This window comes from Notolabrus celidotus, chromosome 23 (assembly GCF_009762535.1).
Source record: "Notolabrus celidotus isolate fNotCel1 chromosome 23, fNotCel1.pri, whole genome shotgun sequence".
In the NCBI taxonomy this organism is placed as follows: Eukaryota; Metazoa; Chordata; class Actinopteri; order Labriformes; family Labridae; genus Notolabrus; species Notolabrus celidotus.
This window is the reverse complement of record NC_048294.1, coordinates 8,723,515-8,751,297: the sequence shown is the minus strand read 5'-3', so window position 1 is coordinate 8,751,297 and position 27,783 is coordinate 8,723,515. Positions and strand designations below refer to the sequence as shown.

The window sequence follows — 27,783 nt, the reverse complement described above, 5'->3', positions numbered from 1 at the left end:
CCTCCAAGGCTGAAACAAACGAACATGATTCATGATTTATAAAACTTCAAAACAAAAACGACTCTCCGCACTTTGACAAACACAGCCTGAAAGTTTAAAAAAAAAGAAAGAAGAAAATACAGTCAGTGCTGAAAAAAGTTAAACACTAAAACTGATCCTAGAAAATATCCGAACGGTTCAGGGATCTATTTTGAACTGGTTTTTATTACAGGGCTCAGAGGAGGAAGGAACTGCAACCCGCAGAACTAAAATAAAGAGGCGGGCTTCCCAAAAAACCTCAGGAGGGACAAAACGCTGAGAGTCGAAAGAAACCACCAGAAGACGCTCTCTGCTTCTTTTCTGACACACGGAGGACACCAAACGGCACTACGGAGGAAGAGGAGGGCCATCTTTAGCTTCTGGTAGACAGAGAGAGGACAGGAGAGAGTGGCGCTACATGAACTGTTGAGAACTGGACAGAAGTGTGTGGAAGACAACGCCGGCGTCAGAGTGGACGATGTAAGAAAGCGCGATGGGACAAAGCAGACAAGTCCTGGACTCAGAGATTTTCAGTCTCCAGAAATGTGATTTATGCATCTGCAGTTTCCTCTCCCCTTCAGCCACGGCCCCCTCTTCCTCTCCTCTCTCTCTTCAACTTCTTCATCTTCCCCTCAGCGGCGTCTGTCCCTCTGATTGCTACGGCTACGAGAGCGTCGTCCGTTCCCGGTGCCTGCCGACGGCCGTCTGGGTCGGTGGCCGCCGTCCCTCTTCTTGTCCCCCTCCCTGTCTCGGGCACGCTCCCTCTCTCTGTCTCCGTCAGCTGCTCGCCCGGCTCCTCCTCCTCCTGTTCCTGCTGCTGCTGCTGCAGTGCCGCTCGCTGTTGTGCTGCCGTCCTTCTCCCGGACCTTCAGCCTCTCCTTCTTCTCCTCCTCTCGCTTCTTGTCCTCCTCCTCTAGCTCCTTGCGCCGGCGCTCGCGCTCCTTCTGGCGCTCTGTGCGGTCCAGAAGCCTCTGCGCCACCTGGTGGACACACGCGGGACAGTTTAGTCACAACATACAGAGACGACATAAAGTTCCACTGGTTATTGAGAGAGAGAAATGAGACGAACCTGCTCCTCAGTGAGGGGGAGCCAGTAGATACAGGGAGCTGCTTTGGTCTTCAGGAACAAGTCGTCCAGCAGTTTGGCCGGAGGCTCGTCTCCCTTTTCTGTCATTCACAAAACAAAACACAGAAAAATGTTAAAACAGTCGTGCAAAACTTTTCCATGAGCATCCTTTCTGTTTTTTTCTCCTCCATTTTCCTTCCCAACAGTGTCCTCCGTTACCTTTCTTATCTGTTTTCCTCTCTTTGCTCTTGTTCCTCTCCCTCCTCCTCCTCTCCCTTTCTCTAGATCGAGATCGATTCCCCTCCTCTCCCGGCCTTGCAAATTCCCGGATCTTATCCCGGTCCCACTCCCTCTCGCCACGGGCTCGTTCCCGCCGCTCCATCTCCCTCTCCCGCTCTGCCCACAGGTCCCTGACTCCTCCTGGTCCTACTCCTACTCCTACTCCGACAACGCCGCCGCCTCGCTCCCGTTCACGGTCGCGATCCCTCTCCCGGTCTCTGTCGCGGTCCCTCTCTCTGTTTCGGTCTCGCTCGGGCATCAGAGGAGGCAGGCGGGGCTGAGGGACGCCAGGCTCGGGGACGTGGTCCGACTCCTTTTCTGGTTTCAGGATTCCTTTGTGGAAGTCCACCTGCAGGGAAAGGACAAAGAATGAAACCGTCTCTGATTGGAACTAGAAGATTAAACATGCTGTATTATTGTGCCGTCAGGTTTTACTGCATTAAATTGTCTAACTGTAAGAAACATGGTGGATGATGGTGGATGATGGTGGATGATGTGATGCAGCCTGAAGCATTACAGAGACATTACACTTCGACCGCTGAGGACTATGTTTGTGTTTGCTCATCTGAAAAGGTTCCAGAAATAAACCCATTAATATTTCATCCCTCATGCCTTTAACTGTCCTGTCGTTTCTATGAGGCGCCCGCTGCTTGTTGCTGTCTGCTCGCATGTAACGGGGTGTTTTGTGAAAGTTGACTACCCTTGAAAAACCAGACAAATGTTAAAAAAAAACAAAAGAAACAAAAAAAACAAATTCATTAAGTGTTTCTTTACCTCATCCTGCTCGCTGAAGTCCACGTTCAGGACTTTGGGATTGCTCTGAGGCCATTTCACGCCGTGCAGGGCGGCTCTGGTGGCGACCGCCTCCTCTGCGGTGGCGTACTGCGAGGACAGAAGAGAGGAAGACAAACAATATTTAAAAAGCGATCACATCTCAGCGGAAACACGCTGCAAGAATTAAGTTGTTGCAGGAACCTCCACTGTGTTTAGAGCACAGGTCCAGCTCAGCACAAACAGAGCAGATCTAGAAAAGTTGCATTGTGCTTCCTCTTAATCTTTTTTTTTTGGTAAAATGTAGCCAAACTTTCGGCCTCTTCATGTTCAGCCATCTTTGTGAGCAAGTGACCACCAGAAACTCCCAGGAAACTTTACCAGACAATAATCAGTTTGTACTGCAGTGATTTGATTTATGTCACGTGACTCAGCTGAAGATGTGACATTACATCACCAAAGAGTTTAAGGTTACAGATTCCTCTTTTCGACACATGTGGAGCCGGGCTTTGACCCCCGTCCCTGGTGGTTATTACGGAGTGAGAACGTTGAGTTGTTGTTACTCACGGTGACAAAGCAGTGAGACTTGATCTTGTCGATCCAGAAGCCCTCCTCCAGCACGCTGCCCGTCCTGCTCAGCAGCTCTTTGAGTTGGCCCAGGGTGAACGGTCGTACCTGTGGGGTGACCAACAAGCATGGATGACTTCAGGGTTGCATTCGTTTATATTGAGACACTTCTTTTAGCACACTCATTTCATTCTGTAATCAACAATTTGACCCTTTATGCGTCAGTTTCTTTCTGGGGTAGAACTAATTTCCCTGTGACTTGTGCGTCATTGTTTGGATTCCACATATTTCTTGTCTGAGAGATCCTGTTTTTTAAAGATAAAGCTGGATGGAACTAAAAATCTGCGTCCTTTCTCCGTGTCTAACTTTAAGTTCTGCCACTATGACAAAAGTTTGAAAGAATCTGCAAATGCCAGTGATTAAATGTGTAATGTCTAGTCCTGTCAGCGTCACACGGTGTTTAGTCATGCAGTGCGCCTCTGATTTAGGGTGATGTTTGACTGCAGCCATAATACCTGGGTATGTAAGGGCTCCTGGCTGTAATTAGGGGAATGATGGGGATGCTGTTACCACTGGGATTACCTCAATGTGCTTCAGTCATGATTTACTTGTAGGAGTATGCAACCTTTCTTTATTATTGTACTAATAAAGTTTTGATGAATCATTTTTGATTAAGTCACGGACACTTGGAAGAAAAACCCACCAGGTTGGTGACATGGATGATGTTTGAGACTTTGCCGTGAGGAGGTGAGGGCTGCCTGCTTGCGCGGACCGGGTCATCGATGGTGACCGACACGCCGGACTTCTGCTGGCTGATTGAGCGACGCACCAGGCTGTCGCTGGGGGTGACTGAGGGAGGGAGAGAGATAATGGGAAGAGTGAGCTGGTTGGATAAGAAATCTTAAAAAAAAGGAAAAGGAAAAAGTCTCTTAAGTCAGAGCGCAGCCAGAAGGATGATGAGGAAGAGGCTAACCTTTCTGTGCCTCTCCGTCCATCTTCACTGACGTCTGTGAGTCCGAGGCTTCCTCAGAAACGCTGTTCTTCCTCTTGTCTCTGGAAGTGCGGCGCTGTATTTCTTTTTCTGTTTTCTCCACCTCCTCTTCTTCATTCGTCTGTCCATTTTCCTGATTGTCATCTGGGACAACCTGGGGGAGAAACACAGGTGTAAAAATAGTGACGCAACACTTGAAAACTACCGACTTCTATTATTTCTCTATTATTGTAAAAGAAAAACTATTTATTTTTAATTGTTTATTTAATTAAAAAAAAATATATATATACATTATTTCATTCTTTTTCATTCATTTTTTATTTGATTTCACTTTTCTCTTTCAGACTATGGACTTTCTTTCCTGACCTGTGTGACGGTGCGCCGGATCTTCAAGCCTTGGTCCTGGTCGCTCCGACTGTTGTCCAGACTCTCCTCATCCCCTGACAGCTGCAGCTCCTCCGGGTGGAGCTCCACCACCGCCTCCTGGTTTATTTTGATGTCTGGGATCAAAGACTAAAAGTGGAGGAGCAGACAGGAGGACAGAAGACATGGGGACACATTTAAATTATTCACTTATAACCTTGAAAACAAAGTCATCTTTAAAACTGCAATCATCATCCTCATCATCATCGTCGAAGAAGCTTCTATCTACTTCACTGCATTACATCATCTAAACATAACACAGCCAATCTAATAAGTGTTGTTCCCGCTGCTGCTTTAGTACCTTCAGTGAGTCTGTGGTGATGCTGATGGATGGTTTCTTTGCAGTCACTGATGTGCTGGAGCCCCACCTCCTCTTCCTGCCTCCTGCAGCTCCAGTGTCAGACTCTCCTGCTCCTCCATCTGTGGTGGCTGGTGACGTCTTAGTGCCTGCAGAGGACGGTCAGAGAACGCAGTTTAGCATTGAGGAGAGAAAAAAACGCACCATGAGGAGGATGTGTTGCTGTGTGGGGAACAGAGTTTCAGGAGGGATACTCTATTGTGTTACGGTATTTTATCCAGAAGATGGCGCTTGAAGACACACAAAACATAGCCATAAATCTAGCTAGCATATCTACAGTCATGGGTCTCTCTCTCTCTTCTTCTTATGTCTACGTGTGCATGGGGGGGAGGCCACTATTTGAGTACGTTGTATAGTTCCCAGTGACAGAGGGGGGGCCACTATTTGAGTACATGTCATTTAGTTCCCAGTGACAGAGGGGCCACTATTTGAGTACTTGTCATATAGTTCCCAGTGACCAAGGGGCCACTATTTGAGTACTTGTCATATAGTTCCCAGTGACAGAGGGAGGCCACTATTTGAGTACATGTCATATAGTTCCCAGTGACAGAAGGGGGGGCTACTATTTGAGTACATGTCGTATAGTTCCCAGTGACAGAAGGGGGTCTACTATTTCAGTACTTGTCATATAGTTCCCAGTGACAGAGGGAGGCCACTATATGAGTACATGTCATATAGTACCCAGCGGCAGAGGGGGGGCTACTATTTGAGTACCTGTCATATAGTTCCCAGTGACAGGGGGGGCACTATTTGAATACTCTTCATATAGTTCCCAGTGACAGGGGGTCACTATTTCAGTACTCGTCATTTAGTTCCCAGTGACAGGGGGGCACTATCTAAATACTCGTCATATAGTTCCTAGTGAAGGGCCACTATTTAAATACTCTTCATATAGTTCCCAGTGACGGGGGGCCACTATTTCAGTACTCGTCATATAGTTCCCAGTGACGGGGGGCCACTATCTTAGTACTCGTCATATAGTTCCCAGTGACAGGGGGGGCACTATTTGAAAACTCATCATATAGTTCCTAGTGAAGGTGGGGGCACTGAAAACTCATCATATAGTTCCTAGTGAAGGTGGGGGGGCAGTGATTTGACATTTCTGAAGGTTTTCTCTTTGTCATTATGGTCCCACTCTTGTTTCCTCATGTAGGATGACGGATGTAACCGGTATACTCACTCGTCAGGGAGATCTTGCGTGCAGCGAAAGCCTTAGGAGTGGTGCTCTGGAAAGGGAGAGAGACAGGAAGAGAGCATACAGAAACCCCAGGGGTGCGGGGTGAGATGAGAACCGCGAGTCAAGACCCAAACAGGCAACAACAGAGAAGAGGTGAAACAGGAAAAGTGGAAGGGGGGAGGGTTGGGGGACGAGGGGGTTAAAGTAACAGAGGCCCGGAGGCTCCAATTGAACCACATTATGAAGAGAGGGTGCTTGGTCGATACAGAGAGACTCCGGACACATTAGTTCTCCGCCTCTGCTCAAAACCGAAGAGATAAATCATCACGAGGATCCACTTTCTTTATGAGTTAGTGTGTTTCTGTTTTGTGTCTGAGCACAATGTAAGTCCATGATGTGTATAAGAACATGAGTAGAGAGAGAACCGGATTAGGTCTTAGTGTGTGATGTGTCCAGTCTAGTGTCTGTCAGTGTTTTTTAGTTGATCTTTTGACTTTATAAAATGTGTTTTCTCTAAAGGAATTGAGATTTTTTTAATTTTTCCTGCACTAACTGTTGATTTTAAATTATCAGGAATGCATACGTCTTTGAATTTTTTTCCTCCCGACCAAAATTACAGCCTCATTTCTTACTGGTCTACCTCAAAATATCTGAACTTATTCCATGTGTTGTAACTACCAGCATCAAACATTCCCTTCATAATCGTAAAAGCAACGTCCCATTCAGAAAAAAAGACATTTACAACTCTGATTTACATTACAGGTGGTGGTGCTAGCCTCACTTGGCAAACCAGAACTAGTTGGTTACATTTCTAACGGGGGAAGATTAAGATAAACTGTGACATACCCACTACATATAAGGACTCTACCTCAGCTGTTTTGCACATTAAGCTATCTACTTTATCTGCAATACTGTTTGCACCTTAATATCATTTGCATTATCATCCATTTACATGTGTCCATTTTTAAGTTGTCACGACACCACTACCTGCAATGTGTACATAGTAAGGATGCACGATGTTATCGGCACATTATCGGTATCGGCTGATATTGGCTTAAAAATGAACAATCGGACATTGGCCAACACGCCGATATCCACCGCTACAATTAACAAATATACTAATGGGCTGCTGCACACATGTTGGGCTCATGTTTTAAGTTAAATTGGAATTTAAGCAGCGGTCTGTAAGGTACATGTAGGTGACTAATTGAGGCACATTTACTGTCAAAGAGTAAACCATTTTATTTAATTTGGGTTTAATTGCTGTACAGTTACACTTTTTCACATGTTCCCTGTGAACAGAGGTTAGGTTTACTTACTGTGTCAAATGTGAAATTGGCCAAATTTGCCCTGGTTGTGGGTTTTGTTATGATTGTCTCAGGAAGGGCATCATCCAAGTTTTCAGTAGGATGTATCTTTTTGTATGAATTTTGTTTGAAAGCAATTGTCGTAAATAAATATGCAGCTTTAAGTTTTAAGTATTTTTCTTATTTTGCACAAGAAATGAATATTACATAACAAATGTGATAAGAGTATCGCCAATACTGTACGCTAATTCCAATACAGAAGAGAATTGATGATCTCTGCAATTAGGTGTGCGGAAAAAAGTATCGGTAAGGCTGTTTTTAACTGTATTTTATATTTAAATTTTGCTATTTGAGAGTTGGAAGAGAGAGACAGCATCTCGGTTTTCCTGTATGTCCTCGCGTATACGGTGAACTTGAGAATAAAAAGCTTTAAATCTTGAAAATGTGAGCAGCGGTTTTGGTTTTCAACAGGCCAGAACGCTTGCACTATCAATCCTGTTCTTATTGTCTTGAACATTTTGTGGTATAAGTAGCAAATAAGCCCAGAGTGTCTCGAGTTGGTGGTGTCTATAGTTTGAGCAGAGGTAGAGAACAGAGTGTTGAAGACTCAAAGATCTGTCAGCATCACTAAATGCAAATGCTGCAGTTAATATTCACCTTTAAGATTTACAATGTAAAAAAACACAACTACGAATGTCTAATTTACGATATTTTTGCACAAATTTAAATGTATACTGCAATGCACTTCACAGTCCAAAAATGTGTTAAAATTTGGAAAAGGTAATTTGTATATTTCTATTATTCATAAAAAGATCTAGAGGAAAGAGATTTTTCTACATTTTCTCCTTCAGAATTGTAAACATTTTAAAACAGAGGAATAATCACAGGTCATTTCCTGGTACCATTTGACACCTGATTCCTTACTGGCTCGACTATGGCCCAACCGCACCACAGCGTGCACTGTATCTAGGCAACAAGGATCCAATCAGAGATGGCAGAGGAGTGTGGGCGGGGCTCGATTTGAGTGTGCAGATTAGCCACCGGGGAAGAACTGATCACTGGATTGGACTTTTTGTCTTGCATTGGGGTCTGAGGAGAACTTTTCTTGGCTGACTGCTGATCACAGAGTCACTTCTCAGTCTTTAAGAGTTCGAAAAAATAGACGTGTGATGGATTCGGACAGGGGGAGGGGGGCTGACGTGTGTTTTGTTGGGAGTCCATGATCTGTTAAGTTCATCTGATGTTCAAAAAAAATCCATGTGTGAAACGTTCAATAGTCCATGTTGTCAAATATAGTCCAAAAAGCCTTTAAGAAGGTGGAGGCGTGTCAAAAATACCCAAAGGATGTCAACAGGGTGTCCCGAGGAGATTTTATGTCCATGATTTTAGATCCAGTTTTTGGCAGTTCAGGGTTTGCAACTCTTTGAGGTCGTTTTGTAGATTAACAGTACTTCTTTTCACTGGGATAAAAATTGAGAGATGCATCCCAAAAGAAATGTTGTTTGCAAAATAATAATCCCAAAAAAAAAGGGTGTCAAAATGTGAGGGTCGACATCATGCAGCTGCACCGACCAGCAGGGTCTGACTTTTTGGGCAGCAGAGAGATCGACTTAGAAGTTTAGTAACAAGTGCACTTGTCCATCTGCAGGTTCCACAATGAAGCAGGAAACCATGACTTCAAGGTCAAACATCCGCTGAGTCACTGTGACAGTCAACTGCTGAGGAAAGGAGGCGATGGTCTGTTGAGTAAATCCCGCTCTCAGGGTGAACGATCAAAGTCAGAGGGCACAAGTTGGTGCATGGTGTGTGTCGGATTCCTCATCCTTGGCGGTTTGTCCTTTGTCACAAAAGTATTTTACTTGTGCAGAATCCTGGGGATGTGTTCTCCTTTAGACAGCAACTTGGAGCACATTTGTAGATTTTATAAATCCATCTGAACGACAGGGATAGTTTCAAAAAGGCGAACTTGTCAGGACAGATTATGCTGGCAGCTTAACAAGCTGAAATAGCAGCAGTGGTGCGGTTTTTCCAGGAGAGTAATAGTCCACATTTTTATGCCGTAGCCAGGTTTTATCCACAAAAAAGCCTCCCTCTCTCTCTTTCTATATCCAGTTGTATTCTGTTGCTCAGTAAGTGTGTGTTCAACACTTTAAAACCCCAAACAGTGATCGAACAGACACTCCAGCTTCGATCACTCTTGGGTTTATTGCGGTTGTTTCTCAGTCCAAAAGTCATACATTCCCTCCGACAGCAGGGGGCGCTGTGGGGTTGGAGGTAGAGTAAAAAATAAAGCAGAAGAGCTGCAGAGTTTTGTCTTTTCTTTAAGCTGCATCTTGCATTTAAAGGCAGGAGATGGCGACATCGGAGGGGGAACACTTTGTGACTGTGAACCGCCTCGAAAATGGCAAACAGGAGAGAAGGGGGGGAGGCGATACATCGAGCTTTAACACACCCTCCTCTTCCTTAACTCCATCATTCATCACCACCAGTGTAACACAGTCCAGTCTGATTCAGATCAGCAAGCAGGCTTCCCAACCCCCGAGGCGGGGTTACCATGGCAACTGTGCACTGCTGCAGTGACTGTGCGATGCGAGCGCCGCTTCTTGCTGGCTCAGCTTGCCGCTTCGAGGGCTATGGGAGTGCGAGAGGCCTCACGGGCTCAGGCTCCGGGGCTTTACTCAGTGCCGTACGGTTGCAGACTCTGGGCCTAACTCAGGTGCCAGCGACGCACTTGGGCATAGTAGCGAGACAGGAGTTGTAGGAGGAGTAGGAGGAGGAGTGGAGGAGGTGTTGGTGTTGGTGGTGGTGGTAGTAGTAGTACGCAGCAGGTACCATTAGGGGCAATGGAAGAGGCATGGGCACCTTCATAACAAAGCAATCAATGGGGTTTTAAACAGCAATCACACCATAAATATATAAAGTGAGAGAGAAGCGTTCATGATGGGATACAGAGGCGAAAAGATGGAAAGTAAAGGGAACAGGGAGGGGGAGAGAAAGAGAGTGAATAATAAAGAGAGAGAGAGTGTGAAAGGAGCAGGCCAGAGAGCAGAGAGAATGATCACAGGCTGGAAGGAACAGCAGAAACGAGCCCTGATGCATCTCTACACACACTGTTAGGGTCCATTACTCATGCAAACCCAAGGTGGAGACAAGGCCGACAAACACACACACACACGCACACACTCACAGTTAAAAAAACAACAAGGCACATGCTGATAACGTCGATAACACAGCAGCCGGCCAGCTTCATACATGCTCACAATTTTTCTGAAGCTTCATAATAAGCTCCAACGACAAATCATTATGTGGTTGATTTTAATTTAAGCAGGCTAAGGAGGACTCATCAAACGCTGAACCTCTCACTGAGCTTAGAATCATTGAGAAAATGTTGGTTAGAAATTGGCTCCTTTTCACCAACCACCTAAGCTGCTATTTCTTCATCCTAAGTCGTTTAAACTTCAGTAGGTAAGAGGTAATTGGTGCCCCCGTCCCCAGATACACTTTAGTCCACAAAAAGTGCTTAAACAGCGAGTAACACTCCGCTTAGTGAGTCAGGGCTCAAGGGTTAAGACTGCATCCCAATCCTCACACTTAGTCCTACCCACCTGGCCGTGGAGTGTTTCTGGACTAAGACTCAAAATCCCAGAATTCTCTGCAAGCTGAGGTAGTGTCACGAAAGAAACCCTGATCTAAAAGTTGATAACACGAACGTTTAAATCCAATTCTTCATCATTGATAACCATTCTGTTAGATTTCTTACGAATTGACCAGCCCAATGTTTGATGCTTGATTCCTATTGGTTCAAAGCCCGTAACAACTGCAATGAGTTCTCAAAAGCGACAACAGGGACAACCTGATTGCACGTGCCATATCAAATCAATCTGTGAGTCCTGCTCACCCTGTCCGGGTTCTAATTTACCTGAATAACCACCAGTTCACAATACGCTACCCCCTTACTTATGATGTTGTTAGATGCAAAGGAATGTATAATGGGGTGCTATACGAGGAAATACGGTATAAACCACGTTCCTCATATATCTTCTTATTTATGTAAACAAGTACTTGTTTACAATTTTCTCCATGAAAGGAAGAAAAACATGACATGGCTTAAGTTGTCACATTATGCAGTGTATCAATCCTTCCTCTTTTAGCTCTACTCTTACCCCTTTTCCACCGAGGCAGTTTCAGGGCCGGTTCGGAGCCGGTGCTCCAATTGAGAACCAGTTTTTCAACTGCGAGAGAACCGGCTCCCGGCCAGGAAAACAGATTCCCGAACAGCACCAACTCTTTGCTGGTCTGGTCTAGAACTGCGAACCAGTCATGTCAAAAGGCGAGGGGCAGGGGGTAAGGGTTGAGGGGCGAGACCAAAAAGACAAACCAATCAAGTTTCCGCCAGTAAAAATATAACAAAAACGAAGCTAAGGGATTAGAAGAGAAGAGTATAAGTTCTCTTCGGGGCCTCATGTGATTATGGAAAGCCAGGAGCAACACCAGTAAGCATGCTACGTTGTCCGCCATCGCCAAAAGCGGTCACGTAGAAGTGACGTCATGACATGGCTCTTCCATGGGCTTGGGCGAATGGAAGAACAAACTGGTGCCGAGTTGGTTCGCAAGTTAAACCAGCTCCGAACCAGTGCGAGAACCAGGTTTGTGTTGGTCGAAAAGGGGTGTCTGAGAGGCAAACCCCCAACATGGCAAGGACACTCCAAAACTAGGTGTGAGGCTAAGGGGGGAATTGGGATTTTGCCATGGTGTGTTAATTTCCTACTTCCCCCCTCCCTCCCTAACACACACAGATACACACAAACATGAAAATGAGACACCTTATGCACAATAGAACTTCAGTTTAACATGATTTCATTATTACTAGTCACATCCCAGAAACATGGACACTACACATCCATCTGCAGGGACCAGACAGACAAGAGCTGTGTGTGTGAGAGATCATCTATGTGAATGAGACAGTCGTGAAGTGTAAGTCGTGTTAAATGCAGGTGGAAGGATTAGTTCAATGTTCTGTATCCGAGGACCCAACTCCAACTCAACCCCTGTTTATTCCCTGAGAGAGTTTAGAGAAACAAAAGAACTACTTTCTTGAGGATTTAGATAAAAACAAAAAGAATCACAAAGCACATCGAGTCAGGATGAAATAGATAAAATCTCCACAGGTTCCAAACATTGGGGTTGTGTTAGATTTAGGTGACCCTCTAAACCTGTGCCGCCAACTACCCATGCTTTTAATGAATGCGGATGCGGGTTAGTGAGAGATGTAGCAAAGATCCGGGCACCCCCCACCCTCTCAGTGGCCTTACCTCCTCCAGGTGGCCCTCGCTGTTTTCCGGCTCGGCCCCAGAGGGCGGCTGCTGGGCCATGGAGCTCTCCGAGTCTGGCTCCACCTCTGTGACAGCGGCTGCGCTGGGCTCCGACACCTCCCTGCAGAGAGGAGAAGGACTGGAGGTGAGAAGGTGGAAGGAAAGAGGCTTGGCAGTCAAGGCTGTCTAAAAGTCAACACTGGTCAGTGACACTGATTCAGTAAGCTTGTTATTGCTGCCTGTGCTTTGGTTACTTTTGATGAATCCATTTATGAAACTACCTACAGGGAGTTTACAGAGCCCAGGCCTTTATTTGGGGTCAAAATCTCAAAAGGGGTTAACGTGAACCCACATCTGTCCGTTAACGGCCTGTTTGTGTGGTAGTCACGTTAACCAGCAGCAGGACGAGGTGCTGCTAGTAGCGGTACTGAAAGCGTCTTTCTTGATGTTTATGTCGGTGTTTCTGTGATGCGGCGTGGCGTGTATGTTTACATTTTACAGCCACGCTCAGTCTCTGGAAATACGGGTGTAGTAGTGTGAGAATCAGAAACGGAGAGAATCTCTGCAACTGTCGCTATTGTTTCTTCTTCTTTTGCTATTTAATGCAGTTTCTTCTTCTTCTGTTACTTAATGCAGTTAGCAAACAGCTGTAAGACGCTCTGTATCCACCGTCTGGTGGGAATACTGTATCACAACCAGGCACTGGTAAAAAAGAGGAAAAATCTTACTTTTAAAATGAGAAAATATTCGCAAAACTCTTCGGTTTTTACTATGTGAATGAATATTTGAAAATCATTTCCCATCCCTGCACCGTGTTCCAAATGATTATGAAGTTGCATTTTTGTGAATATTTTAAAAACTATGTTAACAGTCGTTTTCAAATTTGTTAGGAAGTCAGATAGTGAATATATTTCTTCAACTGTGTGGTTAAAATGATGCTTTTCGTCTGTATTTTTAAATAAATGCAGAATATGCAGAAATGAGTGGTGATAAGAGCATATACAGTAGCTTGTGAAAATTAAAAAATAGGCACCATTTTAAACGTTCTATTGATTGAAAATAATAATATTTACTACAACTGTATTCAAACTTCAACAAAAACAACAGTTTTCTTTACATTTGTATACAAAATAAAACTGTTAAAGTCTTTGAAACATTTTAAATCTAAAGTGTTTCTCAAATGTCCAACATAACCTCCTTTTCTTTCAGTAAGGGTCAGAGGTCACTGGTAAACAGATTTAGTTTCTGATGACTGTGAGCTGTACCTTGTATGGCTTTCCAAAGATGTTCCTTTGAGCTGTTTTACTGTAAATTATCTTCTTTATTATTGACCACAAGTTCTCAGTCGGGTTGAGATCGGGTGAGCAGGCAGGCCAGTTCATGAGGCAGTGATATTGGAAACGGTGATTTTTACTCGATACATAAGGATAAAACAGCCTATTATACAGGCAGCAATAGCAACATTCTGGGTTTTCCTTGCACATAAGCATCCACTTCAGTACAAGCCCACTCCCCATTGTGCAGGACGTTTGAGCTGCCAGGGAAGAAAGTGAGTCTGCTGTGAGAAAGAAAGAAAAATGGCAGGAACTGAGCGGCCCAAATCAAGAACAAAGGCAAACTTCTGTTTTTTTCAAAAAGGGGAGGATACTGTTGTGCAAAATGATATCATGACTTTATATATAAGGGCGTAAAAGCCAGCCTGCCCACTGGAAAGCCAAGCAGCAACTTCTTGTCTAAAAATATGAGTCCAATGCCGAAGTGCTAAAAACTGCAGTTCATCGAGGATCCGCTGGCACACCAATTCAAAAAAGCCGATCTTTACAGCAGAAATAAACATGTTTACAGCCTGATACAAGAGACGAGTGTAGTCTGGATAGCTTATTTCTCGATCGGCACACACTGTAGGTGGTTGAATTTTTTTCTAACACGGCAATTTCAAAGATATTGAGATTACGAGTCTTCCAATGAGAGGCACAGCTGACTTGATTGACAGGCGGGAACACTGTAGCTGTTGGCTAGGAGGCTCAAGGCCCGACTCTTTACGTCACAATTGCTCGACAGCAGCAATATGGCCGCCGGCGATGATTTGGCCTCAAAACAGCGCTTCAGAAACAGATGGGTGACGTCACGGATCCTACGTCCATATTTTATACAGTATGTGGAAATCATGTCTCTATATGGGGATGCCACAATTCTCAATATGATATTGAACCGTCCGGTACAGTCATCTGTTGAGGATGAACAATGAGTGATAGAAACACTAAACTTATTGATGGGTAAGGAGGTAAATCAGAAGTTTCAGCCCTCATTGAAGACTATGAAGACGAACTGATGTGTGGGACAAGACAGTCAAAACACTGAGGTTTGGTGCTGGGGGGGCAGCGAACTGGGTCACCTCTTCTATAAATAACTCACCAGGCAGCAGACATCCAGGGTCACACACACACACACACACACACACACACACACACACACACACACACACACACACACACACACACACACACACACACACACACACACACACACACACACACACACACACACACACACCTCAAAGTAACTCACAGTCTGAGACACACAAACGCAGCTGACGTGATGTGTGTGGTCTTCATCTGATCCATGCTGGGGCCAAAGCTCTAACTAAGTCACACTCGGTCTTCGTGAGTCAGACCTCACACATCCAATCGTTTTTTGTTTTTTTCACATATTGTTATATTTGAGCTCAGTTATGTAAGGCAGCGAGCAAAATCAAGCAGATGTCATCATTTCATGTGTATATATAGTATCCCGCCTCGAAAGTCTCCTCCGCTGCCTCCACAGGCACTCAGGCAGCACTTGTGGGTGGGAGAATTACATCCTCCAAGCATCCTTCTCTCTACAGCACTGCACCTTCATCTCTCATGATGCAGGGAAATATTCATCGATGATCTGTTCCATAAAACAAGGAGACATCTGCAACACATTGTCTGCTGTTCAAAGTAAAGCAACAAAACAGTTCACTTCACCGTGAAAATACGGTTTCAATACGGTCATTTCTTACAATCCACTCATGGCCTTGTATATTAAACAACCATTTGTTCAAGCGATTACCTAAGAGATTTCCAAGATGAAGGTGGCCCCTTGTGTCACAAAAACAAAGTGCGTTTGCAGTTTGTTCAGGATTAGAACAGAAAAGGAAACCTGTACTTCCTTGAGACTGATGACAAGAGCTGTAAAATATCTGACTTTGCTTGTAATTACTCACCAAGCATCACAGGGCCAACCTCTGCTTTTTCCTTTCACCCTGATATGTCACATGACCACTGGAGGGTTCTTTAATGTTAATCTTGGAAATGAAATCTACCCACAGTGCTGCTGCTGGGGGAGAGCCTTTTCAGCTTCCTTCTCTGGAGATTAGTTCCTGGCAGGAGTGTGGGCAGCATTCTCCCCTCCTCCACGCCACACTGATTCTTCTCATTCGGCAGAGGTGTGGATGTCAATGCCCCAGTGTGTGTGTGTGTGTGTGTGTGTGTGTGTGTGGATTTTAGGCAAGGCCAGAGACACACCTGCACCGACTATAAAGGGAGACAGATGCCAGCTAGAAATACAACCCCCTGAGGATCAAAGGGAGGAGGAAGGGCCAGGCAGAGTGGATGTAATGATCACTGGAACAAAGAATGAGTGATTAACTGTGAGTCTCCTTAGATTTTGGTTGTATAGAACGACTTTAAAGACATCTTTTGCTGCAATCTGTAAAATGCACCATAAAACTGATGCATTATGAGCGTTTAAAAAAAACAACCAATCAGAATCTTTGTAGACTACTTGTTTTTGAGTCAGGATTGCTTGTGTTTATGTCCACAGGAGGACTCCCACTCAAAAACACTAAATAAAGCAGCCTTAAGGCGGGTACACACTACAGGATAATCAGGCTGATTTTTGTCCCGGTCTCCCCCTTATGATCAAAGCCAGCAAAGGTCCGGTTGTCTGATGTTTGCAAACGACATGGTGTGTGATTTTCCTGTGGTGTGAGGTGTGTTCAGAGTGATTTTGTCCGCTCTGAGCCGCTCGGAAGGCCTCAGAAGGACAGATTGTAAATAATGAACATGTTTAATATTTGCGACTAGAAATCCTGTTGTGTGTGGGATGCTCCGAGAAGAGCCGAGCACGCACAGTGTCACATGTCATGTGTACCGGAGCAAAAGCCAATCAAGACGCAAGCTGACTCAGCTGACTGACGGAAGAGGAAGTAAAAACAAACAAAAACATGGCGCCGGTGAAAACAAAAGTCTCTTGGACCTCCAAAATGGAAGACCAACTGGTTGATTTGTGGCAACAGCATGAATGTTTATATAACGTTGTTCGTCTGCCATGTTTGTTTACACCGAAGTCACGTTTTACTACGCGAGATTTGGAATATTGAGCGTGAAGAACCTGATACTCCGCTGAAGAATCGGTTAGTGTGTGGTGTGCTCCGTAGTGCACACCACACACTATAAGATCAGAAGAGAGAGATCTTGTGCGATCTGTCTTTTGTTATCATCAAGTGTGTGGTCTCTAAATGTGTGAAGGTTTAAAGAATCCTGTAATGTGTGCCAGCCTTTACCTGTGGTTTTTGGTAGTAGTGTGAGATGTTTCAAACAAATCTGCACCATATAAAATTAATCAGTCCTTGTTCACGTATAACATCAACGACATGTATACACTGGTTTTATTTTTTCATGTCTTTAAAGGTTAAACAAAGCTAAACAATAATCAGGCACTCATTATCATTCATGGTTCAGAATACATCAAAATGCAGTGCTAATCAACTAACTGGTCTGATAAAACACAGCAAAAAAAAACTGTCACTGATCAATGCAGACATGTAGTCAGCTCCCAGGAGAGGAGAGTGTGAGAGCCGGAGCCAGCTGGGAGAATTATATCACACCATAAGGGCCCATTCACACTGACTGTACAGCTAACAGATGTCTGCTTTAATGATCTCCCTTGACAACACTGAGATCATGAACAGCAACATCCACACAAATCTAAAAATACAAATATAGCCTTCTGTGGGCTAGACTAGTGATTCTCAAATGGGGGTACGTGTACTCCTAGGGGTACGTGGGAGTACTGCAAGGGGTACGTGACAAATGTCCCAAAAATAAAAGTTGCATCAAAATCTGATTAAAAACTGATTGGCACAATTTCCAAATTGAGCGTATTCATTCATAATATATATTATTTGCAAAACCGCTTGGACCAGATGGCCTCCATCGGTTGACGTCAATGTTCAGCGAGCGATCACGTACATTTGCTTGCAAATAAAAAGTCAAAAAGCAAAGCGGCAACCTCCGGTCTCAAAATATGAAGCCCATGCGGAAGTGTTATGAACGGCAATTCATCGAGAATCCACTTGAGGCTGGCTGCAGAAACATCGGAAACCACATCAGACCAATTCAAAAAAGACGATCTTTGCAGCATTAATAAACATGTTTACAGCCTGGTTCAAAAAACGGCTTGGCCCTACGAAGCTAATCTCTCTTTCGGCACACACTGTACGGGGGGGGGGGGAGAATTTTTTTCTAACGCAACGGTTCAGAAGATAATAAGATTACGAGTTTTTGCCCAAATAAGGACATGAATGACATGACTCCCGGACGGGAACACATAGCTGTTGGCTAGAAGGCTCAAACTCCGCCTCTTAACGTCACACTCTGCCTGGTTGAGTTCCGCATTTCCAATATCGCTGCCGCCGCCGATTGGCTTCTAAACAGCGCTCAGGAACAGATGGGTGATGTCACAGACACTACGTCCATGTTTTATACAGTCTATGATAAAAGCGCGGCAAGGAGGATAACAATGGACAGGTGGTTGAAATGCTTCTTGTCTGACAGAAATAAATCGGTGTGCTCCTTGGGCCATCAAAGGTGCTAGCTGCCTCAATCTTTAATTATTCCTGGAAAATATTGCACTACAAAAGCATAGAATGTGTCATCTTTCATTTAAATGTTATTATGACACTGTAAAACCACATGCATACATTTATTCCTGTCATTTTCCCATATCCTGATATTTTTTCTCAGCCATACTAGGGGGTGCTTGGCTGAAATTGTTTTTGAAAGGGGGCACACAAGCCAAAAAAGTTTGAGAACCCCTGGGCTAGACAACATGCTGCATGTACAGTGTGATATAAAGGAGGATGGAGAATATAAATTATGAATTAGCTGTATTACCTTGCCACCTGGCATGGTAGGAAATGTTGAGGTCAAGGGGAAAGACATAGGGAGGGGAGAAATCTTAGCATGAGGACATTATTTATTAATGCTGCTTCAATGTGAAGCTATTTTAAGCACTGATCAAAAGAAAGGAGACCCCACCACCACCCCTCCCTACCTTTCCCCTTCTTCCTGAAAATCTTCTGTAAGCCATTACTCAACAAAAGACCGTACCAGCCCCGGGTCTCCCTCACATGGGCGGACATGTAACACGCTCTGAACCAGGCCAATGTGATCTGATGATATTCAACAGACAGGGAAGGAGCAGCCAGACGAGCAGCATCGTACTGAAACTACATTAACATGGCAGGGCACGAAAAGGCCGACACGGGTTAATGCTTCTCCCTCTCTGCAGATGGAGAACCGGCCACCTGAAGCCTTGAGTCGCCCTCTGGTTCACTCTTACCCGTTTTTGTTGCCTTCGGAGAGCATTCTAAAACCGGCCTTGAAGAGGGAACCCCCGGGGATGACAGATATCACTCCGCCGTGTTCGTGTATCCCGGTTACACGGTGGTTAAAACCGTTAAAATGTAGTCCCGGTGTCGTTAACGGTTTCCTCCACAGGCTTGGGGTTCGTTCACTGCGTCGGTATCAGGGATGCAATGCCTGCATGGCGGCCATGTTGGATAACGAGACCAGTGTCAAGCCCATTCAAGTGTGAAAAAAAGCTCTGTTCCGGTCTGAGACTTCCAAAATAAAAGGCTCAAAAATTACAGAAACTCGACGTTTAATCAGTAACTAACAGTCGGGGCAATATAACGACTGAATACACGGTTTCTTCTTCCCACGGTGAGGAGGAATTACACGAAAATGACAGCCGGTGTAACGCGGAGAAAGGACCCTCCTTTTTTTTTCTCCAGAGAAAAGCAGCAGCCACGCAGTTTTTTTGAGGCTGCCGCAATGAATGCCTGACAAGAAATGCATGCTGCTATAATTAGAAACGACAGAGAGAAAGGAGTGGGGTGTGCTCAAGGATGATTTAGAGACCTAAAACAGACGCTTTCAGCTCCCAGGTCAATGTTTTTCACTGTGCAGGCGTTTCTAAGCTTAAATATGATATGATGAAATACTTCATTATACACCTTATACACCATTTAACAAACAGATAAATCATGTAGTAAAAATAAGTTTCATGCAGCTCCAAACTCAACTCAATATTAAGCACCTCAGACCTGGAAAAAGTCATCCACACCTTCATATCATCATGCACCGATTACTGTAACTCCTTGTACTTTGACATCACTAAATCCTCATTATCCCGCCTTCAAATAGTTCAAAATGCAGCAGCCAGGATCCTGACAAGGTCAAAAAAGAGAAACCACATAACACCAATTCTTGCTTCCCTACACTGGCTTCCGGTCAGCTACAGAATTTATTCCAAAATCCTTCTGTTCCTATATAAAGCACTCTCCTGTCTCCGTATTACTCAGTCAGAGCTCTCAGATCATCACACCCAAAACTTCCTGTCTGTCCGAACATCAAGGACAAAGAGATATGGGGACAGGGCCATCTCCATCTGTGCCCCAAAACTGTGGAAGTCTCTTCCCCCCACCATCCGGTTCTCCTTCCTCTGTCGAGACTTTTAAAAGTCGTCTCAAAACGCACTTTTATTCATTAGATTTTAACTGCTCCTAACCACACTGGCTCAGATACTCACTGCACTGTTAATTGTATTTCTTGTCATTACTCTCTTCCTCTATTTGTGTGTTTTTATTTCATTTTCTCTTTGTTTTCCTCATTTTCTGTTGTAAAGCACTTTGGATTAACTGTGTTGTGTGTTAAGTGCTATATAAATAAAGTTGATTTGATTTGATTTGACCTTATATGTGGCCTTTCCTTTTTGCTCGAGCAAAGGCTGTTTGCAAATTCCCCAACAGATAATTCAGACACAGCATGATACAGGCCCAATCTCAATGTCCTCCCTAAGCCCTGAGTCCTTCTTGACTTAATTGATCAATCAATCAATCTTTATTTCTATAGCGCCAAATCACTACAAACGTTATCTCAGGATGCTTTTACAAACATAGGAGGTCTAGACCACTCTATGTCAAATTATGAACAGAGACCCAACTTCAAGACAGGGTAAGACTCCCACCTTAATCCATCATGAGCATTGCACATCGCAGTATTTAGCTAGTTACAGTGGTGAGGAAAAACTTCCTTTTAACAGGCAATTTGATGTAATTTAATGTAATATAATAATTGATGTAACCTGCATAACGTCACCAGCTCACCTTAGAGATATTAGGATTTTTTTATTGCACAATTTTTACTTTCCTCAAATTCAAGGCACTTAAGGAACGACCGACTGCCATGTGATCCAGGCTCTTACTGTACAGACTGCTTAACCAGTGCCAAAACATTTAGAATATATAAATAGGCTATATAACTATAAATATATGAATTATACTGTATACACATATGTGTGAAGATAAAAAGATTAAGGCGGTTTTCTATATTTATACTTACAGGCAAACTTTTTTTACCTGTAAATTTCATTGCAACTTTCATGCTTCTTTTTTACTGTCACACTTTTTTTTATTTCCATGTTACAGCATTTGTTTACCTTTCCATGCTCGCAGGCTTCCCCTGGGAATCCCATGTTTCACGCATAGACTGTAAAAAATATGGACGTAGTATCCGTGACGTCACCCATCTGTTCCTGAGAGCTGTTTTGAAGCAAATCGACGGCGGCAGCCATATTGGTAATGCGGAACTCAACTAGGCAGAGTGTGACGTAGTGTGACGTAGTGTGAGTCTCTTAGCCAATGGCTGTGTGTTCCCGACCGGGAGTCACGTCAGTCATGTCCTTATTTGGGCAAAACTCATAATCTTAATATCTTCTTAACCGTCACGTTAGAAAAAAATTCACCCCCCGTACAGTGTATGCCATTAGAGAGATTAGCGTTGTAGGGCCAAGCCGTTTTTTGAACCAGGCTGTAAACATGTTTATTAATGCTGCAAAGATCGTCTTTTTCCCATTCATATCTATGTGGTTTCCGGTGTTTCTGCAGCCAGCCTCAAGCGGATTTTCGATGTATTGCAGTTTATATCACTTCCGCATTGGCTTCATCGTTTGAGACCGGAGTTTGCCGCTTGGTTTCACGTCACAACGCTATGAACTATGGGTAATTCCCTTACGCTAAGTCTGCAAAAATGCCCACTTACAGAAAGGGGGCAAAAAGGGCTCAAAAAGTCTGAGAGAGATCCCTCACACACTTGGTGATTTGACATTGGGACAGCCCTAAACCCTCATGGCCTTAGTGGGAACATGCCTCAAAGTCAGTGAGTGCTTAAGTGTGGACACAGAGATTGGGCCATAGTTCTTATTTTCTAAAATGAGTGCCCCCAATAACAGAGCTCACTTTACTTCAGCTAAGACATACTCCCTTCTGTTGTTGTAGTAAGTCCTTGTTAGCTTCTTGTTATTTACTATGTTTTATAACAGTACCATCAGCATAGTCAGAAATCAGGTTTTGATCAAGCAGCAACCTCCGGTCTAAAAAATATGAATCCAATGTGGAAGTGCTAAAAACTGCAGTTCATCGAGGATCCGCTTGAGGCTGACTCCGTAAGTACCGGAAACCACATACACACCAATTCAAAAAAGCCGATCTTTACAGCAGAAATAAACATGTTTACAGCCTGATTCAAAAGACAAGTGTAGTCTGGATAGCTCATTTCTCGAGCGGCTCTCACTGTGAGGAGGGTGAATTTTTTTCCAACGCAGCAATTTCCAAGACTTTGAGATTACGAGTCTTCCAATGAGAGGCACAGCTGACTTGATTGACAGGCGGGAACACTGTAGCTGTTGGCTAGGAGGCTCAAAGCCCGCCTCTTTACGTCACAATCGCTCGACAGCAGCAATATGGCCGCCGCCGTCGATTGGCCTCAAAACAGCGCTTCAGAAACAGATGGGTGATGTCACGGATACTACATCTGTATTTTATACAGTCTATGGTTTGGATGCCTCAAAAATATGGCTGCTTAACTTAGAATAAAACATGAATTAAATAATCATTGTGGCAACAGAATACAGATTGTTGTGAGGGAAAATAATGTCTAATAAATGACACACATAACCCATATAGCTAAAACTCAAAGGAACAACAACAAGGAGGATATCCTGATAAACATTGTCTAGACTCTAATGACTAAATCCCTGTTTCTTTCTTTTTTCCATTTGCCTTGTTCCAGAAGTTTCCGTGTGTGATTTTTCGAAGCCCTCAGTCAATAAATGCATTCAAGATGATAAATCAGAGCTCTATAAAACAGACAAGTACATTTATACAATAGTAAAGCATTTATCCTGGATTTAATTCCTCTTGTTGTAAAAGTTACTGACCTTTTGGGAAGGTGTCGTTTCTCCGCCTCTGTACCCGGGACAGTCTTTTTCTCATCCTCTCCTGCTCGTCCTTGGTCTACCTTCTGTCAAATAAGAAACAAGGCAAAAATTAAGGAGATGATTGTGCACTGAAATGTATGAAAAGTTAAAATAATATCAAGGAAAATCAGTGAAATTAGATCTAAAATGAGCAACATGATCAAATGACTCCAGATTGATCCCCTTACCTTCGGCTGCTTTGAAGGACGAGTTTCTTCCCCCGAAGAGGAGGAGTGTGATGAACGAGAGGAGGAGTCTGATTTGGAGTCTGAATCTGATGAGGAATCCTGGGCTTCAGTCACAGCCACCTTGCCTTTGTGGACTGTCTCTTTTCTCTTCTCCTCTTCCTGGCGCTTCCTCTCTTTCTCTTTCTCCTCTTCCTGTCGTTTCCTCTCTTTTTCTCGCTCCTCCTTCTGACGCTGTTTCGCCTCCTCCTGGCGTTTCCTCTCTTTTTCTTGCTCCTCTTTCTGACGCTGCTTCTCTTCTTCCTCGAGCCGCTTCCTCTCCTTCTCCTTCTCCTTCTCTTTCTCCTCTTCCAGGCGTTTCCTCTCCTTCTCTTGCTCTTGAATCTTCCTCCTTTCTCGGTCCTGCTCCTCTTGCCTTTCCCTCTCCTTCTGCTCTTTCAGTCGTCTCTCTTCCTCCTTCTCCCTGCTCTCTTCAAGCCTCTTTCTGTCCAGTCTTTGCAGCGGTGATTCGCTGGAACAGGCGGGCCCCGCGGTGGAATGTGCCGATTCTCCGGACACACCTGCAGCAGAGGTGAAAGCTCCTTCTGTCTCCATCTTGTGAACGAGCAGAGAGAGCGGGCCCGGCTTGCGCTTCATGAGGGGCTCTGGGCTGCTGGAACGAGAGCTGGAGTCAGAGTCCTGCCTCTGCAGGGTGGAAGGAGGAAATGACCCTCCCCTTGGACCACGTGCAGCATCAGGACCTCCCCTCTCCTGGTCCTCTGCGTCTGGCGGGCTCTGCTTGGGAGTGTCAGGGAGGGGGAACAGGTCAGGAGGTGGAGAGGGCGGAGGAGTTGGGTGACGCAGTTGCATTGGAGTGTGGTGTACCTGTGGTGGTGGGATGTGCTGCGGAGGCTGCAGCTTGCGTTTGGATCTTGCTGCCGCTGGCGGGAAACTGGGGGGCATCTGCTGCGGCTGGGGAGGCGCTCTGTTCCCCCGTCTCACTCCGCCGGGACCAGGCCCCCAATCATCGTCATCCTCGCTTTCATCATCGCCGCTGTCATCGTCGTCATCCTCCACATGGGCGCGACTTCCTGCGGCAACTCCGGCAGATCTGCTAAGGTGTAGGACAGAGTGAGCTGATCCCGGTTCGCTCGGTGCTGTGCCCTCCTTCTCCTGGGCTCGGGGGACAGGCGGGGGCAGCCCCTGGCGGTCTGGCTGGCCCAGGACGCGCACTGAGAGGGAGGCTACAGCGCGAGGAGGAGAAGGCGCCGGTGGCTCCTTGTGCCCCTGAAGAAAGGCGGCTCGCTGCATCCAGGCTCCCGGAGCCTCGAGGGACTCCTGAGGGTGGAGGGTAGCAGAGGGGTCCATGTTGGCAGCACACGCCATCATTGCATGACCCATCATTGCATTCCCTCCTCCTTTATCGTCCCGGGTCATTGTGGGCTGGGAGGGTATGGAGCGATGCTGCAGGGAGGAGACATGTTGTTTTACACAAGCAAGAAAAATAATGTACAGGTGTAATAATCGGCCATCTCTGAATGAAACACCAGGACTGTTCATAAAAGTGTAATAATAACAGAAATATGTGTGTCCTGTTCAGGGATTACTGACCTTGTCTGGGACAAAGGAGCTGTCATTGTCATCAGAGTGGTCGTCATCTTCCTCAGGCACTGCTGGACTCTCTGTCGAACAGAGTACAGGTCAAAGGTCAGCACCAATGTGAGGATAAATGCTCAAAAAGCACAACAAGTTTGTGATGAAAGCCATCTCTTAAATGGATCAGGTTGATAATTTCACCATGACAAACATTCATGAATGATTCTGATCAGACACATTCACAGGACTGGATCCTTTAAGACAGAGGAAGCACTGATTTAAGAGTGTTTATCTGAATGTTTTACCTTCTGCCTCTTCGTCCTGCTGGGCCTCTCTCTCCAGCCGCTGTCGAAGGAGCTCCTGCTGCTTGGCCAGGTACTGTTTTATGAAGCTGTTCTGGCTCATCTCCTCACCAATCTAGGAGTACACAAAGCAGCACATTATTGTTACACATGCGCCACAAGACGACGGTAAAAAGCAGTAGTTTTTTGATGACTCAGACGTGCAGAACTAAACAACAGAAATAAAACCAAACCAAAGAAACTAACCCCTCTTTAGAACCGTCCTCTTACCTGTGAGTTGGGCTGCAGCCCGCTGTGAGAGGACGATGACTTCTGAAGATTCTCCAACATCAGTGCCTGCATGGGAACAAGGAAGAGGAATTATAGTTGCTGCATTCATTTGTTTTTGTGTCATTTAGCGACCTGGTTTTTGCCTTGATCAACGCACAACTGTGTAATGGATTTATAATGACACTCAATGGGGTAAAAGTGCAAGTTCTTTTGAGCTGGTCAGTGTCAATCTCTAATATTTCAAACATCAACATGAGTGTACAAATGTTGTGAAGCATTTCAAACCATGCACAAGGCTTCAGAGACAGGATATTTCAAAATCTGAATGTGCAATGATATATACATAAATTTGAACAGATCTAACCAAACATTTCCCTCAAAATGTAAGTGCAAAGAGTCAAATCCTTAACCCTGTATGTAACTACTACCTTAAAGTTCCACCAGTGCCGCCTCATTCACACACTATGGTGGTTCAGACTAGAGAATACACAAGCAAATGCTTTGAATGTATGCAAATTACACAGATACTGGTCCATACTCTCACAGGACTTCATGGTAGTATAAACATGCATGCACTTATGGGCTTGCTTCCACGCTGTAGTTGCAGATAATAGACACAATCAATAGATAATATATTTACAGTCTTTATATCAAGTCTATATAAAATAGCTTTTCAGATTTCTCGACGTCCCTGTGAAAGTAAAGCATGCAGCTTTTCTGAAATTAGCTAAACTACAAATTTGATGGAATAATTTAGTTTGTATAATTTGATTAGAGATGTGACGTTCGCAAACGAGTCGGTCTTTTGAACGGCTCTTTTAAGTGAACGATGAGAACTGATTCGCAGTTGCGAGCCGTTTTATATGCAGATTGCCCACGCTGCCTTCACATGTCACCATGAGCCTTTTGTTCACACTTATTGTCTACACTTTGTTATTGTTTACATTGTTTACATTGTTTACATTGTTTTGATGTGGAGTCGAGTCAAGGAGCTGAGCTCCTGTTTGTAAAGTAGTTCAGGCGTAGAAACACCAGGTGGGGTAGTACAATTTTGCATTCACATTTTTATAATGTCCTAATTTTTATTCTAGTTGTACTTATATTTTTTATATTCATATATATTTATTCTTTTTATATTGTTTTCTGTATTGTTAAAATGTTCTTGTGTGGAACATTTTACAGTAAAGTTGTTTTACATGGAAGTTAGTTTTTATAGTGCCACAAAGTTTTTCAGGTGAGGGAAATTCAAAATAGTGATCTCACTGTCGAAGCATGGGGATATGACACCATCTTATGGAATGTTTACAATGCCAAATTAAATTATAATCAGTATTTCAGAATAATTACCACCAGTAGAGTTTATATATATATTGGTGGGATGTGTAAGTTTGAATTATCCTGATCCAAATCTTATCTTATAACTGCTACCAGTGATTGTTCCCTTGATAAAAACGAGTTGACTTCTAATAAATAAATAAATATAACAATGAGCCAAAGAGCCAGTCTTTTGAACAGCTCCTCAATATCCGGTTCCCTTCAAAGAGCCATAAATCCCATCTCTAATGTTGAGTAGCAGCTCTTCCTTTGTACAAGAACATGTAACTTCTATATGAACACGTTAAAAAGTCTAAGTTAAACGGCCCTGAAAGCTGTGATAGTTCATATGTTGAAAAAGAATATATTATGGGAACGAATAGCAGTGATTCTAACTGTAGACTCACGTTATAACTGTGTTATTAATGTGGTTTCAGCTCGTTAAATAGTGTTTACATGGCTATGCGCGCCCCCTGTATCCCCCCCCATACAAACACACAGAGCGCGTGCACGCTGGAACTGTACACTATGTGCGGCTGCTCGCTTCCACTCCGCTTAGGCCTCGACTTGACAGGTGCACACTTCAACTGTGTGCAACACGGTGCACCGGGGGTAGTTCCGAATCAAGTCGGAGCTCGGTGGGTAAACAGTTTCTCTACACTGTCAGTCACAAAGAACCGAAAACACAACCTGCTGTTTGTGTGTAATAACGCGTGCATGACGGTTTATGTATTCCCGCTTCCACACCGTTACGGCCTCTAATGTGAACCCCCCTCCAACCGTTCTCCAGCCTCCTGCTGAACTTAGACAGACTCGACAAGCGGCCCAAACCCGAGCTAAAGCTTACCCCTTTCAGTCGCTTTATGAGGGTGTTCTTCTGCCCGCTCTTCGGGAGGTTTCTTTGCTCCAAGGCGGCTTTCAAATCCGCAACTCGGAGCGATTGTAGAGGTTTTCCATCAAGCGTAATATCTTCGTCCGCCATTTTGCTCCCTCCGCTTGTCGAAACTCCAACAAGCGTCGCTACGGCTGCTGCTCGGCGTCACCGCTCGGCTGTTTCCGGAAACACTCGTTTTTTTCTCCGAGTCGTAAAACAGTTTGTATAACAGCCGTGTGGTGGTTTCTACGGAAGAGGATTAGGGCCACTGAAAAAAAAATAATTAAGGTAAAAAAAAATGTTTAAATTATTATTCTGACAATAAATTCAGAATTTTGACTTTATTCTCAGAATAATTTAAAAAATAA

General features: G+C 44.4%; 1 protein-coding gene across 2 annotated transcripts; it reads right to left on the bottom strand.

Annotated features, from left to right (window-relative positions):
• Positions 1–23: 23 nt before the first annotated feature.
• On the bottom strand, positions 24–27,560 carry acin1b (apoptotic chromatin condensation inducer 1b). Of its 2 annotated transcripts, XM_034676512.1 has the most exons (18): positions 27,389–27,560; positions 25,228–25,293; positions 24,961–25,072; positions 24,671–24,741; positions 23,945–24,523; positions 23,084–23,854; positions 22,857–22,939; positions 12,270–12,390; positions 5,654–5,699; positions 4,417–4,562; positions 4,059–4,205; positions 3,675–3,846; positions 3,405–3,550; positions 2,702–2,809; positions 2,138–2,245; positions 1,304–1,712; positions 1,088–1,185; positions 24–998 (listed from the first exon to the last, which is right to left on the bottom strand). In XM_034676512.1, the coding sequence occupies exons 1-18, from the start codon at positions 27,521–27,523 to the stop codon at positions 651–653; spliced, it is 3,666 nt and encodes a 1,221-aa protein (XP_034532403.1). In that variant the 5' UTR covers positions 27,524–27,560; the 3' UTR covers positions 24–650. The 2 variants fall into 2 exon arrangements, with proteins under 2 accessions (XP_034532403.1, XP_034532402.1); XM_034676511.1 differs by having other exon boundaries at positions 23,084–24,523.
• Between the last annotated feature and the right edge of the window lie 223 nt (positions 27,561–27,783).

Excerpts from the sequence above, each read along its gene's own strand:
- acin1b (XM_034676511.1), bottom strand. The coding sequence starts at position 27,523 with ATGGCGGACGAAGATATTACGCTTGATGGAAAACCTCTACAATCGCTC. Across the intron at positions 25,073-25,227 it reads GGCTGCAGCCCAACTCACAG|ATTGGTGAGGAGATGAGCCA; the intron begins GTAAGAGGACGG and ends GTGTACTCCTAG. Across the intron at positions 3,847-4,058 it reads TCCGGCGCACCGTCACACAG|GTTGTCCCAGATGACAATCA; the intron begins GTCAGGAAAGAA and ends TTTCTCCCCCAG.